The following is a 17,442-nucleotide window of genomic DNA, read 5'->3' as shown; positions in this document are numbered from 1 at the left end:
TGCATTAGAAACTGAATGCAGTCATCTTTGTCCTCCTTTTATGCATCTCTCAAAGGGAAAAACTTTCTGCCAGCAACTAAACCCAGCCAAAGCCACAGGCTCCAGGATCTTTGTCACTATTCTCAAGGCTTCCTTCCAAATGTGCTTTCCTTTCCTCTCTTAAAAAAATTAAGACTGTTAACGTTGTTCTCTTTGTATCCTGAGGGGTGAAATCCAAGGAGGAAAGCAGCAACAGGGACCTTTGGTCGACTTCCTCTACTTTCTCCCTTGAACGAATAAGGGGTGGGGAGAGGCATGTTTAAGGGCCCTCAGCTAACTCCTACCCTGCAAATCCAATCTGTGCTTTCATTTGTCTAAATGTCTGATCTTCACTCCCTAGAAAATAGTTTTAAAAGCAAACCTACTGAGACCAGATAAGCAACTGAGCTCATGCGGGTTTCCTCTTTAAATGCTTTGGCCAAATCGTAACACACTGGCAAATTAAGAGTTCCCTTATGGATCTTTTAATCAGATAATCATACATTCTCAATGTGAAACACCCCTCCTATTCCCACAATCTTGGAAGAGAGGGGGATACTTATTCCTTTTTTATCTAAACACATGGACATATTTTCCTAATAAGATAAGGAGCCGCCTTATACTAAGTCAGACTAACAGGACATCTGGGTCAAAATTCGATTCTAGGGAACAGTAGATCTCCAGCATCGGAGAGGTCTTTTCCAGGGTTTCCATCTATAGATCCTATAATCTTATCCTGCAACCTCCTATAGGTGAAAAATATGATCTGCCACTAAACAATGGCTCTTCCCAGATCCCAGCCACACATTATGGATGCTCACACAGCTCCTCCAACTCTTCAGACAGAATCATCCAGCATTTACTGGGAGAGTAGCAGTTTGCTCTCAAAATGCAAATCTTCGCTGCTCTGAAAGTTTTAGAAAGCACCCATCGATACTACTGGTAGCTATTCCCCACGCAACCCTCACTCCCATCAGGAACTCTTCAATGGAGCCAAGGCCCTCTTTTTCATTCTGGGAGGACAGGAAAATGCCTCACACAAACCCAGTCTTTTTAGTCTCTTGGGATAGTTGTGAGAAGGAGGCCTTTGTCTCTCTGGACCATGAGGCCTATCAGCTTCCTATATGAGCATTCAGCCTGTCAGTCGCCATCACTTACCTCTCCAGTAACCAGGTATTTTCCATCAGGAGAAAAAGCAAGGGCTGTAATAGTCTTTCTGTGTAAAGAGAGCAGAGCTTATTGTGAAACAGTACTGACACTTTGTGAAGAGTTGAGAAATTTTCAACTCCAACACAAACATGTAAGTGGGTTTGTGTGAATGAAAACATACCCAAGACAGTCTTTGCCAGGTGAGCTTAACAGTGTTAAGTAATTCCAAACGATGCGCTCTGAATTAGTGAGATGCTGAAGAGATACGACATACTAGAACAAATTGTGGCTTTTAAAGCTTTTCATGCTTTAAGGTTTGGCTGCAGGTATGGGTGTGTAAAATAAACATGGAAGAATTCCTTATGCATCCATGTGAAGCCGATGGTCTCTCTCTCCTAGATACTTTGCCAACTAACTTTATTTGAGCCGTTAATCTGATAAGGAGCCATGCCCAGAGGAAAGAGGGGTTCTATCCAGAACAACAGCCTGGATAATTTCATAACACATTATGACAGAAACAGCAGCATAGCCTGGACACGTAAGAACATATTCTGTTAACGGGTTTTTTGTTGGTGTTCTTAACACCTATACCTGCAGAGGAACCTTGAACAATTTAAAACTATTGGTATCAGGTAAGAAAGAAGTCATTTAAACTTATCTGTACTGTTTTGGGGGATAGGGAATAGGCAGGTGTAGGGGACTCCCTGGTCCTGAATGGGGTAACTGTGCCCTTGAAGGACCAGGTGCACAGTCATTTTGGACTCACAGTTGTTTGTGGAGGCGCAGGTCAATTCTGTATCCAGGGCAGCTGTCTACCAGCTCCATCTGTTACGCCGGCCAAGACCATACCTGCCTATGCACGGACACACCAGAATGGCACATGCACTGGTTATCTTCCTCTTGGACTACTGCAATGTGCTCTGCATGGTGCTGCCTTTGAAGGGGACTCAAAAACTACAACTAATCCAGAATGCGGCTGCCAGACAAGTGACTCGGAGCAGCCACCAGGACTATATAATACTGGTCCTCAGAGATCTACATTGGTTCTCAGTATGTTTCCGAGCACAATTCAAAGTGCTGATGCTGACCTTTAAAGCCCTAAACAGCTTTGGTTCTGTATACCTTAAGAAGTTTCTCCACCCCCAGCATTCGGCCCAGACACTGAGATCCAGCGCCAAGGGCCTTCTGGCGGTTCCCTCACTGCGAGAAGTGAAGTTACAGGAAACCAGCCAGAGGGCCTTCTCTACAGTCATGCCTGTCCTATAGAATGCCATTCCATCAGATGTCAAGGAAATAAACAGCTACCTGACTTTTAAAAGACATCTGAAGCCAGCCCTCTCCAGGGAATTTTTTAATGTTTGAGGTTTTTTGTGTTTTATTACTTTGTCGGAAGTCAACCAGAGTGTCTGGGGCAACCCAGTCAGATCGGTAGCATATAAATAATAAAACTATTGATTGTTGTTGTTGTTGTTGTTGTTGTTCAAGGGGCTCTTGCATTTTCCTTCCAAAAAATTGGACAAACCACCACTCAGAGTTCTGGGTTTCACTTACCTGGAACTATTCAGAATATGATGTTGCTTATTTTTTCTGGGGTTGAACAGCACGACAACACACCTAGAAAATAAGAATTTTCAAAATTGAGAAAATGTACACAATAGCTTTGTAACTGCAGTCATTGAATACTGTTCTCTTTTATTCTTCTGGGATAAGCCCAAATTTGGATGCAACTCTAAGCCAAACCAAAACTTAGTCTAGCACAGCAGGACAAGGGGAAGGAATACAGCAGTTATGGTTTGGGAACCCACACATTTGACCTTTGGGGCTGCATGCATAGTTACCATATATTTAAAGCACATTGCTTTCCCCCAAAGAATCCTGGGAAGTGTAGTTTGCCCCTCACAGAGTTACAAGTGCCAGCGCCTTTAACAAACTCTAGTTCCCAGGAAGCTGTGTTATAATTATTCGAACCAACCTTCTAAGCTCAGCCACTTGCCAAATTTAAAGGTCATTTATTGAAACTGCTCTTGGCAGCACTGGAGGGTCATTGCCATAATGCACTAAAAGTCTGTTGTCTTCTCCAATTTGTGTGTGCAAGCTATTTACAGATGCCGCTACTGGCTTTTTGTACATTTCAAACATTTTCACTCCAAGGTGAAGGTGGCACAACCTACAAGCTATTTCAAGTTCTCTCCTGAAAGACAGCCTCCACTGACAGGAGAGAAAAATCACAAAATACAATGCTTAAAAAGCTGCCTCCTTTCCCTTCTCCAAATATTGCAAACATAGGTGTAGCCTGGGGGTGGCAGGGAAGGGCAGCTGGCCCCCTACGTCAATAAAATTCAATAAAAAGATATAGCAAACTGAGGTTCTGCCCCCCTCAACAAAAATTCTGGCTACGTCCATGATTGCAAAGCCAGCTACAGGATTACTTTTTTAAGGGAAAGAAAGCAGATGTGAGATCCCCCAATATACTCTTCAATCACCAGTCACACAGCAATTCCCAGAAGCTCTCAGAAAGCAAGGAAATGGGGACACCTCAGAATTCTCTGCCAAGGAATGTTCTAGATTAGCCACTGTGGCTGTACAAAGACACCAACAGAAACAGCAGCAGGTGCATGCATTCTAGATTTTCTCTTCCAAGGAGGGCACACATGGTTCTCCACTGAAGCATTGTTCAAGGGAGCCCCCACGGTACAGTGTATTGGGGGCTTGCTGCTTCCCATAGATGCAGATTTTTCTTAGCATCCACCACATCAAAATGTTAAACACACACCCTCCGATTCTCCTGCTGTTTCGACTTATCCGATTTTCCACAGAAAAAGTGGCTTGTATCCAAAGAAGCACTAAGTCTGTCAGTGTGAGGATTTACTCTTGTGCAATGGGGCTCCCCCACCTCCCCACACCCACCTGCCAAATCTGTTCTGGGGATTTCACCAACCCTCCAGAGCAAATTTGGGAAGGGTGCAAACGTGGGAAAACAAGGGAGTTCTGTTGTGCAAATGTTAATCCTTGTGCTAATGGAACAAGCACATTGGACACCGCCTAGCAAGTGTGGATCAAATGGGGAAATAATACGGGATGGCGTTTTGATGAGGACAACTCTGTGCGGTTGCATGAGCAGCCCCAATACCACAATAAACTGCCATGTGGAAACCCCCAATTATTTTATACATTTCCCCCCACTTTATTATGGTTTGTTGGTTGGTTTGTACCCCACCTGTTTCCCTGTCAGGGACTCAAAGCTGCTTACAGGTAAAATAAAACAGCTAGATATAAAAAGAAAGAAAAATAATTAAATATCCATTTAACATGCTCCGAGGAAGGGCAGGAGTGGCTCTGTGACTGACACAAAGGCCAGCCAACCAGAATTGCACAAATTATGCTTCTGTCACAAAATTGGGGTCGGGGTAGAGGGACAGGTTTCCTTTACACCCAGTGAGTACAGTTATGGTATACTGGCTTGAAATGAAGTGAGTGTACTTCCATAATGGGTTCCCATCTGAAATAATGTATGCCTGTACACACAACTTACTGTTGTGTGTGTGTGTGTGTGTGTGAGAGAGAGAGAGAGAGAGAGAGAGAGAGAGAGAGAGAGAGAGGGGTGAGGGTGATAAAGGTGGGGCATGGGAGCTCCCCCAAATAACAAAAAGCTAAAGCATCAGCTGTGGAGAGAATGAAAGGAGGGGAAGGTTGTGTTTTCTCATTAAAGTTAAATATAGGAACGGTAAGGAATCAGACGTCAGAATCACAGTTACATGGGATGTGACTCATTCAATAATAGCAGCTCTTTGCACCTCTCCCCACCACACTTTCTCCTTCTCTCACTTTCTGCAAATCATGTGGTTTTCTAGGCTTTAGCCCTACTTTCTGATTTGCTCTCTCCCTTGCTAGGCCTGCTTCTCTGTCTTGGTTCAAGTCATCTCTCCCTATAAACCTTGTTCCCCAAGTTCCTCCTTCAACAGCTTACTACTGCGGCCAAGTTTCTTCTCTCCCACTCTGCTGACACCTCTCTCTTTTTTCCTTGCTATGTTCCCAAGTGGGACAAGCAGAAATATTACTGGAGAAGGTTTCCCCATTGCATTTTTGTCCTTGGAAATGCTTCACCTGTAGAACTTGTCACTCGGCAGCTTTTAAAAAGTACTGCTATATGTGTTCGGGACCCAGAGTTTGTGGGTGCAAGGGCACCCATAATTCCTGGAATTAGTAAAATTTGGAATCAATCAAGGTTTGAGTAAAACTGTGCTCCACACTGTGGGGATAAGTTTAGGTATAACAAGCCAGCCGGGTTTAACATAGCTGGCTGGGGATAAGCCAGTCAGAAACAAAGGCTGAAATGGCCAGTAATTAACCCACCAACAGAAGCCATTCACAAGGCAGAAGACTCTGCCAGGGACCATGGTGTAGCCAGGATTTATGTTGGGGGGCAGGATTCATGTTAGGGGGGCAGAACATCAGTTAAGTATTTTTATTGATTTAATTGATGGGGGGGTAGCTGCCTCCTTGGCTATGCCGATGCCAGGGACAGAGGGGAAGGTTGCCAGGATTATAGTGGGCAATGATATAAGCGGAAAGGGAAGTCACATTTGGCAAGGGTTTGTGAGAAAAAGAAGCAGCAATGGGGCGGCTTCCGTCAAGATCTCATGAGAGCGCTACGAAATCTCACAACAATCACATTACATGTGAAAGGCACTGCAAATATTGAGTTATACACCAAGTTTTCAAAATGCATTAAATTGCCCCTGCTGACACTGAGCATTTCATTCACTGCAAGCGTGTCACACATCATCCGCAGCTGGAGCCTAGGAACACTTGAAAAGGGATATGGGTTGATATCCAGTGCCCAAGGCTGCAGCTCATTCTCGTAACACTAAGCCAAGGGCAGCTTAGCATTCTGTGCAAATGAGGCCAGCACAACACAAGCATAGCACAATACCAAAAGATCATATGGTCTTCTGTTATTTTTTAAAGCATCTGTGCCTATAAATTAATCACAGATAATACAACTTCAGCACATGCAGTGTGGATAAGGCTCTATAATAATAATAATAATAATAATAATAATAATAATAATAATAATATTTACTTAATTATTTGCTGAACATGTTGATCGCTTTATCTTGTCCAGAGCAACCCAAAGTGACTTACAACCAAGCAGACAAACAAAAACCTCACATAGATACATTAGGGGAAGTACATTCAAAACATCCCACCACTTCTTAAAGGCCACCGACAGTTAAAGGCCAAAGTCCTGGTTACGGAGAAAAGTTTTTGCCTGGTCCCAGAAAATATATAATGAGGGAACCAAAAAACGCACCACAAAATGCCTCCCTTGGAGGCTGATGGATCCAATGGCCTGGGGGGATTTTTTGGCTGCTATGACTAATGCTCCTGTCAAAGCCCTGCATGGAGAAGGTCCCAAATTCAATCCCTGGTGTCTCCAGTTAAAAGGATGTCAGAAGGGGCTGAGAAAGTTCTTGTCTAAGACTTTGAGGAGGCATGGCCATGGAGCAGACAGTACTGAACTAGATGAACCAATAGGCCTGACCTGTATGAGACAATTCCATATGAAGGACAATCAAGACACTTGCCTACAGCCAATAAAGCAAACAGACAGAAATAAGTGTGATGACCCATGCTTCATTAACCTTAAAAATCCCCCATATGTACAGAAGGACACATATTTATCTAGTAAAAACAGCATCTGCCACAATTTTCTGAAAAACCTCATAAAGAATTGAGATTCCTGCCCTGCTGCCACTCTCAGCAATAAAACAAAACTCTGCTCAGTTAAAATGCTGTCCTAAAATCTCTAATCACCAGCCTCCTTGTGGTGTGTGGACGTGCATTTCATACCAGTTTTTCATCCACAGTCAAGCAAGGATAGAGCATGCAGATTCCCCCCCCTACCCGACCAAAGGGTATAATCAAAAATTAACCAATTGCAAAGGGCTTTCCCTTCAGAGCAACACAATGCAGCAGCAATGAAAACAGGGGCAGTTGCACGGAAAAGGAGATAGCTACTACATCATGGAGTTTTCTTGGCAGGGATACTGGAGTTTTCTTGGCAGGGATACTGGAGTGAAGAAATGAAGGGGAAGAAATGGAGGCAGTGAAAGATTTCACTTCCTTGGGTTCCATGATCACTGCAGATGGTGACAGCAGTCACGAAATTAGAAGACGAGACGCCTGCTTCTTGGGAGAAAAGCAATGACAAACCTAGACAGCATCTTAAAAAGCAAAGACATCACCTTGCCGACAAAGGTCCGTATAGTTAAAGCTATGGTTTTCCCAGTAGTAATGTACGGAAGTGAGAGCTGGACCATAAAGAAGGCTGATCGCCGAAGAATTGATGCTTTTGAATTATGGTGCTGGAGGAGACTCTTGAGAGTCCCATGGACTGCAAGAAGATCAAACCTATCCATTCTTAAAGAAATCAGCCCTGAGTGCTCACTAGAAGGACAGATCCTGAAGTTGAGGCTCCAGTACTTTGGCCACCTCATGAGAAGAGAAGACTCTCTAGAAAAGACCCTGATGTTGGGAAAGATGGAGGGCACAAGGAGAAGGATTTTGCTGCTTCTGTGCCTCAACAAAACAGGCACATATGAATCATCATGTGCTTTGCAGGTATGGTGGGTACACAGCCTTACAGATTTTTCCTAACACATGCAAAGCAGACCTCAAAGTGGTGAACATTCCACACCAGCCCCCCTCTGATGTTCCAATAGCAGCTCTGCTGCTGCATCTTTGCTTATGGCAGAACTACATATTACTCCTGTTGCAGGAAACAAACATTGGGACTGTGCTGTTATTTGCAGCTAACACATCAGGTGGGAATTAAAATATGTACGGTTAAGCATCCATGCCCATCCATGCCTCTGGAAAACCTGAGTGGTCAGGGACTCCCAAACAACACATACATAGGGTGTTTAAGCATGCAAGTACGTGCACTACATTGTGCATCTGCTGTAGAACATATTGGTGTAGCCCCAACATTTGCTTTCCCTTAATGACAGCGTGCACAAAAACTTCAGCTCATCACTAGAGTCATTTTCAGCATCAAATCTGCAAGAAACCCCACAGGACTTTGTCAGGAGGTACCTGTCAAGCACAGCTTCGGGGTCTGATCTGCTGAAGATGCATATCTAAAACAGATGACGCATTTGCTATGACCTCAATATAGAGTATGGAAAGCCAGAAAAATATTGGCGAGTATGTAATAATGCTGAAGACACTTCTGAACCTATCAAAATATATGCTGTTACAGAAAACCAGATTGTCAAATCATTTTGAACCCAAAAGTTTTCTTAATCCCATAATACTGTACTCATTTTCTGCAGATTTCCCAGACTGTTGAAAGAATCTATCTTCTGCTCCAACTGAACCACCTCAGCAAAACAGGCATATGGCCCTATCTAATGCACTGTATCAGAAGTTATTAAACTGTAGTGCATAAGCTCCATTTAGCAGGGTCTGTGAAAAAGCTGCAGAACAGTCAAGACTATCTGTACCTAGCCATGCACTTGATTTTTTTTTTTGACAGTTGAGACAGAGGCCATTTTTGCCCATGGCTAGATTATCAAATAAGCTAATAACGTCCTATCCTTATTATGACCCTAATGCCTTCTACAAATGTACAGTGGTACCCCGCTAGACGAATGCCTCGCTAGACGAAAAACTCGCTAGCGAAAGGCTGTCTCGCAAGACGAATTTTTCTATGGGCTTGCCTCGCAATACGAAAAATTTCTGCGATTCCCCCCCCCCGTCAAACTGCTATTCCCCCGTTGGTGCTTCGCAAGACGAAAAATTCGCTATACGACAGCACTCGCAGAACGAATTAATTTCGTCTTGCGAGGCACCACTGTATGTACTTTGATTCGGGGGGAGGGGGAGACTTAGTTTTTCAAGTGGTCCACTAAGAAACCCCTAGCATTTTTCAAGCAGTCCACAGGAAAACATTTGAGAACCACTCCTCTTTAGGAGAAGTAGCGACACCAACAAAACAGTGGAATTAACATGCACAAAGAAAAACAGGTGATACCCGAGATGAGGACATAAATTTTGTAGCTTCATTACATTACCCAGATCATGAGATAAACCCACACCCATTAATCTCTGGAATAGGAGGCAGGGATCTCACTGATAAAGCACGCACTAACTTATGAAAACATGTTTTAGCAATAACAATTTCCCCACAAGTGGCTTGTTTGTTTTTAAAACAGTCTTATTGTAGCATCTGTACCAAATACACACACGGGACCTCTAGCAAGAGACCAACAGAAGTAGAGTCTGAGGCAACAAAATACAGGTAAAGGAATCAACACGAATTGTGTGTTTGGAAAGCTAGAGAGAAATTAAAGGCACTTATTGTGGACATTATGACGCCCCATTGTAACTGATGATATTACAAGAGATATGAGATTGATGACTATGGATTTATTTTTTAATCTGTCCTGCATTCCAAAGATTAAAATCCATTGTTGTTGTTGTTGTTCAGTCGTTCAGTCGTGTCCGACTCTTCGTGACCCCATGGACCAGAGCACGCCAGGCACGCCTATCCTTCACTGCCTCCCGCAGTTTGGCCAAACTCATGTTAGTAGCTTCGAGAATACCGTCCAACCATCTCATCCTCTGTCGTCCCCTTCGCCTTGTGCCCTCCATCTTTCCCAACATCAGGGTACTAAAATCCATTAGTAAAACACTAAAAAACACAAAGCATGATTGTAAAAACCGCCTTAGAAAAACCCTGCTCATTCATATTCAAATGTTTTTCTTACTTATGAGATTCATTATCACTACAGGTAAAGGTACCCCTGACCATTTGGTCCAGTCGCGGACGACTCTGGGGTTGTGGTGCTCATCTTGTTTTACTGGCCGAGGGAGCTGGCGTACAGCTTCTGGGTCATGTGGCCAGCATGACTAAGCCGCTTCTGGCACACCAGAGCAGCACACGGAAACACCATTTACCTTCCCACCGGAGCGGTACCTATTTATCTACTTGCACTTTGACGTGCTTTCGAACTGCTAGGTTGGCAGGAGCAGGGACCGAGCAACGGGAGCTCACCCCATCGCAAGGATTCGAACCACCGACCTTCTGATCGGCAAGCCCTAGGCTCAGTGGTTTAGACCACAGCACCACCTTCTGTAAAAGGCTCCAAATCTTTTATCGGATCTCTGGAGAAGCAAGAGGAGGAGGGAGAGAGACAAACAATGACTCTCAACAAGTCCTTGTTCAAATTTTCAGCATAGAGGCAGTTTGTGGCTGACAATAAGGATGTATGCTCCCTCACTTGCACTCAAGGTGTGAGAAAAATTACAGTTCATGCAAGCCCATCAAGTTCATGCTGTTGTTGCAAAGGGTAAATAACATTTATTTAGTAATATTTAGTATATTACTCTAATTCAGTCTTCTTGCAACTCAAGAGTTACTGAAAATGTGATAAATACTAGTGAAACAATGAGTGTGATCTATTGGAATGCCAGCAAAAGTCTTCCATTAAATAAATTCAGTTGCCATCTCCACAGATGGGCAAAAAGAAGGCAATGGTTCAATTGCTGTGGAAATGGGAACATCTCCCACTGCAGAGTGAGGGCAAAGCAGTTGGGCAAAATTATGTAGATCCGTTTCAGCCAGGATTTATAGGCCCAGTTTTCACACAGAAACCATGGTATCCTTCTGAAGTGGCTGTTCAAGTTAAGGGTGGGTGGCACCGCTTTATGGTAGTTCTGGTCCTACTTGGATGGACGTTTCCAGAGGGTGATGCTTGGGGAGTGTTCTTTGGCCCCATGGAATTTTCCGTGTGGGGTTCCTCAGGGTACAATTTTATCCACCATGCTGTTTAACATCTACATCAAACTACTGAGTGGAGTTATCCGGTGCAATATGCTGATGACACACCGCTCTATTTCTCCTTTACATCTGCAGGTGAGGCAGTGGATGTGCCAGACCATAGTCTTGCCTCAATAATGGACTGGATGAGAGCCAATAAATTGAAGCTTAATCCAGATAAGGATGTTAGTGGGTGGTTCCCTAGTCTAGATGGATGGGAGGTTAGCTGCTCTTGATGGGATTACACTCCCTCTTAAGGAGCAAGTACTCCTGAATCCTTTGCTGTCGCTTGAGGCTCAGGTGACCTCAGTGGTGTAGAGTGCCTTCCATCAGCTTTGGTTGGTGGTTTGGCTGCACCCCTATCTGGACAGGGATAGCCTAACTTCTGTTGTCTATGCTTTGGTAACCGCTAGGTTAGATTACTGCAATGTATTTTTTAACATCAGCTAGTAGCAGAGGATTCAGCAGCCAGGTTGCTCACTGGAGCAAGACAGTTTGAGTATATAATGCAATCCTGGCCCAACTGCACTGGATGCCAAATACTTTCTACACTACACATCATCTTAGCCAAAAGGCCGAGAAGAGGGCCCAACTCAAAGTGCTGGTTTTGACTTATAAAACCTTTAATGGCTCAGGAATACTTTAAAGACCACCTCTCCCCTTATGAACCGACTCGGACCCTGCAATCATAATCTAGGCCCTTTTTCGTGTGCCTTCTCCACAAGCGGCCTGGAGGGTGACAATACAAGAATGGGCTTTTTCTGTGGTGACTCCCCACCTGTGGAATGTTCTTCCCAGGGAGGCTTACCTGGTGCCTTCATTGCATTTGGTGCCAGGCAGAAACATTCCTCTTCTCCTTTGAGTAACTGGTGCCTCTGACTAATTCAACAATCTAAGGCCTTTTAAACTTTTTGTGTTTTTATACTGTAAACCACCCTATGATCCTCAGATAAAGGGTAGCATAAAATGTAATAAATAATAACAATAACACACAATGATCTCTGATTGACTGAGATCATGTCATAGAGGGCAGGGGGGGAGGGGGGGAGAAGCTCTATCCAGTTAAATAACTAGTCTGGGGAAATGGCAGGTGGTAACAGGTGCAAAAAACTGAAGGTATCCATTTTTAAGAGAAACTCCCCCAGCAAAGGGGGCATTTTACACCCTGAATTTACTTGGGAGAATTTGGCACAGCCCCAGTTCTCAGCAAGAATAACACCACCTGCCCAAAAACAGCCAGCATAACTCTTCTTTGCTCAAGTATCAAATAGATGGATCCACAACTCATCCCAAAGTCATTGCATAAACAGGAATGGTTCCATGTTCTTTAAAAAAAGAAAAAGATGAACTGCTTAGGCTAAGAAGAAACAGTCATCTCATCAATAATAGCTTATCACAAGAAAGCAGCAAACAGTAGCTATCGAGACAGGCAATACATTAAATGATTTAACTCTCTAGGCTTTTATTCAATTAATTAACCCACATGGGAAATCGCGCTTAGCAAGTAAACGGTGCAGTACAGAGCGTGTGTCCTGCCCACTTTTCCATCCCTTTCAGCCTACAGTGAGCACTTAAAACACATACACAGACACTCTGAGAAGTACCGTATATCTATCACCTGTAGCAGATAAAATAACAGTACGGTAAGCCCACAACTTACAAACATTTAACGTGTGCATGGTATACATACATACATACATATAAAAGGTGGGCGGAAAAGGGGCAGGCATCTGGGGAAAAAAGACTTTGGCAATCCCACCCACCATTGCACCCAAAGTGTTTTGACTATACGCGACTTTGGCTTTAGGCATGATCCCTGGAACACAACCCCCATGCAGGTTTGTGGACTGGTACTCTAATTATTCCACTATGATTGGTTTGGTGTTTTGCTTTCTTTTTACCCCCTCCCCTGTCTAAACACTGGAACTGGTTATTCAAAAATGTGCTGCCATTGCAGAAAACAAGAGCTGTTGCTTTCATACGTGGTGGTCATGTCTCTCAGCATAAAAATATTGGAAAATGATTACAAAATGAATATCTTAAATATAACAGTATGAACATGGCATGGCACTGGATCCATTATTTCTGTTGCTAAACTTCACATATTGAATTAACCCCCTATATGATTGTGGCAGAAAGAATGATATATAGTCAAACTTGGAAAACCCAGAAGCTACCCTTGTGCAGTGACTGAATTAATAAGCTCTGGGAATCAGCTCTAATACCAAGTTAACCTATTATTTACGATATGGGGAAACAGGGTATGAGGAGAATAAATTTGTAGAAATATGGTCTCACTTTATAATATATTGACAGAGAAATATGCTCTAAACAAACGAACTGTGTTTCTAACACCAATAATCATATCAGCTGTTTACAAAAAGAAGTACTAAGACAATCCAATGAGAAGTCCAAAATATGACAAAGCTGTGAAAATAGCTTTATTGAACACCGGTATAATTATGCAATTTATCCACTTATTTTCTTCTGTATAGTAATGATGTATGTGCATATAACAGAAGTACCATACTTCTTATTGGTTTGTTTGTTTTCTAATGTAATCAATGTATTCAGACTTATGAAATTCTTGACAAATATTTTTATAAAAAAACTTAAGATTAAAAAAAGAGAGACCACTGAAATCTGTTCCTATAAAATGGAGAAGGCTGCCTTCTGACTAAGACAAGGGCCACAAAATCAAGAACCAAAAATCCTGCCCTGCCAGAATGGGAAAGGGAGATCACAAATACAGGTCTATCAGCACTGTACAAATTAAATTTCATTCTAAACTATTAGAGCAGATTCCTTCACATACAGATATATTCACACAAAATCCTTGGAATACGTTTGTTTGTTTGTTTGTTTGTTTGTTTGTTTGTATGTGTGCCTGCATCAGATTTGAAATGTGGGAAATGCCACATTGAACATGCCCCTGAAATGATGCAAATCAATCTTCCCCTTTTTTCCTGCTATTGCACTGAGATATTGCCTACATTTCTGAAAACACCCTGTTTAACACACATACCTACTGCAAACATGTAAACCTTTAAATATTAGCAACCACATCAAAGCCACCCAGAAGAAAAAGAAAATGACTTTTTTTTGTTCATTATAGGCCAGTCCTAGTTTCTAATAAATATATATATAAATATGCCTAAAAGGTTCCTGGGAGTCACCCTTAGCAAAGGCCATATGCCAGTCATGCACATGGAATTCAGGTTCTCTCCCAATCCAGCCAGTATTTTTCCTCTCCTTGGTATTATGCAAGCTCAAAACTTGGCTCTAAAAACAAATCACATTGCTACATGGCATAACTGTTCCTAAGGATGCCAAGTTCTTCTCAGTTACAGGTGGGTAGCCGTGTTGGTCTGCCATAGTCAAAACAAAATAGGAAATTCTTTCCAGTAGCACCTTAGAGACCAACCGAGTTTGTTCTTGGTATGAGCTTTCGTGTGCATGCACACTTCTTCAGAAAGTGTGCATGCACACTTCTTCAGTTCTTCTCAGGTAAGGGAGAGGAGAGAACAGGTCTTTATTATTACCTGTTCAAGCACAGTGCTTCCAGCTTTCATAGGATGTTCTGACTGCTCCCCCCTTGTTTCACAAGCACCAAGGAAACCTTACACTATCCTTTATTAAGCGTGGGCAGGCAAACTAAGGACCAGGGGCCGGATCCAGCCCAATCGCCTTCTAAATCTGGCCCGCAGACGGTCCGGGAATCAGCATGTTTTTACATGAGTAGAATATGTCCTTTTATTTATAATGCATCTCTGGGTTATTTGTCGGGCATAGGAATTTGTTCAATTTCCCCCCCAAAAAAATTTTTTTTATGGCCCCCCACAAGGTCTGAGGGACAGTGGACCGGGCCCCCTGCTGAAAAAGTTTGCTGACCCCTGTCTAGAGCATCATAAACATGACTGATCCTAACATACCCTGATGTAATGCACTCCAGATTCAGAGAATTCTGCAAAACAGAAGCAGCAGGCTGGTTTTCCCCCACCTAGCAAGTGTACAGTACATTGAAGGCCTCACTTCCAGCTGTCTGTGGCAGACAACTGTCACATGCTTCAGAGAAAAGTGTGAAGATGTAACAATGCTGGACAAGATTTGAGCAGCTCTCTCATCAAACAATAAGGTCATGAAGTGAAGGCACTGTTTTCATAGATGGCCCAGCATAAGCTTTGCTCTTAGTGGCTTTTGCAGAAAGAATTTTGGAGTTTCTTCAGCAGCACACAGTGCTGTACCATACTGTGTGCAGGGAACCACGGATTGTGTGCAAAATTGCGTGCAAGAAACTAACCCCAACAGCGGCATTTGAACAAGATCTCAATCCCACCTCACCAACAAGATTTACAAAATAGAAGAACAAAGCACTAGCTCTTTCTTAGCATCTTTCCGCCCAAAGCATGTTCAAATGATGAGGTAGGTAAGGGGTTAATCAAGGGGTACTCAGCCCACGCAAGTCTTTGTTGTTACATAAAGTGCAGTAGCCTACTTACTGGCAAGGCTTGGTCCCTGGCATCTCCAGTCAAAAGAATCTCAGGTAGCTGGTGCTGCAAAAAGACCCCCACCTGAACCAGCAGGCTTAGAAAGCCATTGTTGGTTAGAAAACACAATACTGGGTCAAGTGGATTAATGACAGCTTCATATATTGTTTTTCATGTAAATATTTTCCAAGATCTACTTCAGGATGTTAGTGGATCTTCCAGGAACACACAACACCAGGTGCCCCCTTCCTCAGAGCCTGAGACACACCAGGGGTGCCACCTTGCCCCCACGATAGTGGGTGCCCAGGGGTGTGCTGACATCACTGTGGTGTGCAGACGTCACTTGCACACGTAGCGGTGGGGTGCTGACGCCACACATACATGCTATGGGGGATGCTGCCGTGACACCAAGTGGAATCTTGGGGGGTGGCTCCCTCCTTTTTTTAAATTGTGGGTCCCTGGGCACCCAGGGCCCTGCATAGTTGGTGCCTATGAAATCCACTATGCTACTATTTCCAATAGTGTGGAATCAAGCATAGTAAACCAGATTATTCTTCAAAGGGTAAAAAATCATACCTGGATTGTTAAATCGTATTTAAGCCACCCAGAGTGGCTGGGGCAACCCAGTCAGATGTGCAAGGCATAAATAATAAATAGAATCATAGAATCTTAGCTCCCCTGCAATGCAGGAATCTCAGCTAAGGCATCCATGACAGATTAAAATAAAATCTTATTTTTATTCTAATATTAAGATAAAATTAAAACACACAAACCACCACCATGAAGTCACTTAGCAATATTTGAAATGCAAGCTTAAAGAAAAGCAGTATCAAGACACTGGTGTCTGCAGAGAGTTCTAAGCAACTATTTCAAGTGAGAGGTTAGAAACTGCACTTATTAAAGCCCTGGAATTATTAGTTTAGAATCTAGTTTATGGCCATTGATGTATCACTATATCATACATAATTTCATTTGTATCAAGGCATGCATGGATCAATTAGTGTTACAGTAACAGGAAGTATTCCATGAAGATCTGCCTGATAATCATGACATTTACCCAATTACATTAGGAAAATGAAGGGTATTTTCTTTTATGAAGCCACCTGCAACCTTCATAAGAAGTTTTCTTTCTACATTCAAATTTAGCAGAGGCAGAAGGAAATAAGACTCCACCTCACTGCCAAAGGGCCCATCTTATTTCCAGTTGGTTGGTAGCTACTGTCCCTCCCTGCTGCGGTCCAAATTAGAAAACTGGGTAGCTTGTGTGGCTTCTCTTTGGCACAGGGGCCATTCCATGAAAAATGAGCCTGATAAGAATGCTAGATGAGCGCTGGACTTTGGTGAGGAAGATTCCAAACGTGCAGTCTAACCATTTTTTAAAAGCTAAAGACAAAAGAAGTTTAGTTTATGGACCTTCTTTTCAAAAGTCCACCCACGTAGTCTTCACAGAAGTGTTCAAGTTAAAAGTTTTCTGATGATTGTCCCACCCGTGACAGCATTTTTTCTTTAATTTTGTATCGTTAAATTTCTTAAACTTAGTTTCTGATTGCATAGTTGTAACCAATAAACATTGGTTTAAACAGATATGCTGAGTTTATCATTGATTCACCTCCCAACTCGCAGAGTTTTTCCATAAATCAAACTTCTCTCAAGCGCAATGTCCTTTTTTTGTCCCACCCGTGACAATACTTTAACATTTAATAAAATTGTCAAAAATATCTATAAAAATAATAAAAAAATTAGTAAAATGTTCAGTATATTATTAAGAACATAGTTTATATTTTGGTTGTTAATTTTTATGTATATTTACATTGTTACACATGTGTGAATACAAAAAACCATGGTCCAAGTGTCCCACCCGTGACAATGGAATGGCCCACAGGGCAAAACCGAGCCCAGCTGCAGGGAACGTTATTCCAAACACAGCATTCATGTGATGAATGAAAGGGCTGCTATTGCCAC

At 42.7% G+C, this 17,442-nt stretch overlaps 1 protein-coding gene across 4 annotated transcripts in view; it reads right to left on the bottom strand.

Moving 5' to 3' along the window:
• Window positions 1-17,442, bottom strand: part of MAPKBP1 (mitogen-activated protein kinase binding protein 1) — a 111,712-nt gene that overhangs the window by 44,455 nt on the left and 49,815 nt on the right. For all 4 annotated transcript variants that reach the window (XM_033145717.1, XM_033145700.1, XM_033145708.1 and 1 more), the window contains exons 4-5: window positions 2,719-2,781; window positions 1,177-1,234 (exon numbers count right to left, since the gene is read on the bottom strand). In XM_033145717.1, the coding sequence (XP_033001608.1) occupies window positions 1,177-1,234; window positions 2,719-2,781 (121 nt within the window). The remainder of the gene's footprint in view (window positions 1-1,176; window positions 1,235-2,718; window positions 2,782-17,442) is intronic.

Source organism: Lacerta agilis, chromosome 1, assembly GCF_009819535.1.
Source record: "Lacerta agilis isolate rLacAgi1 chromosome 1, rLacAgi1.pri, whole genome shotgun sequence".
Classification (NCBI taxonomy): domain Eukaryota; kingdom Metazoa; phylum Chordata; class Lepidosauria; order Squamata; family Lacertidae; genus Lacerta; species Lacerta agilis.
This window is presented reverse-complemented; position numbering and strand designations above follow the sequence as displayed.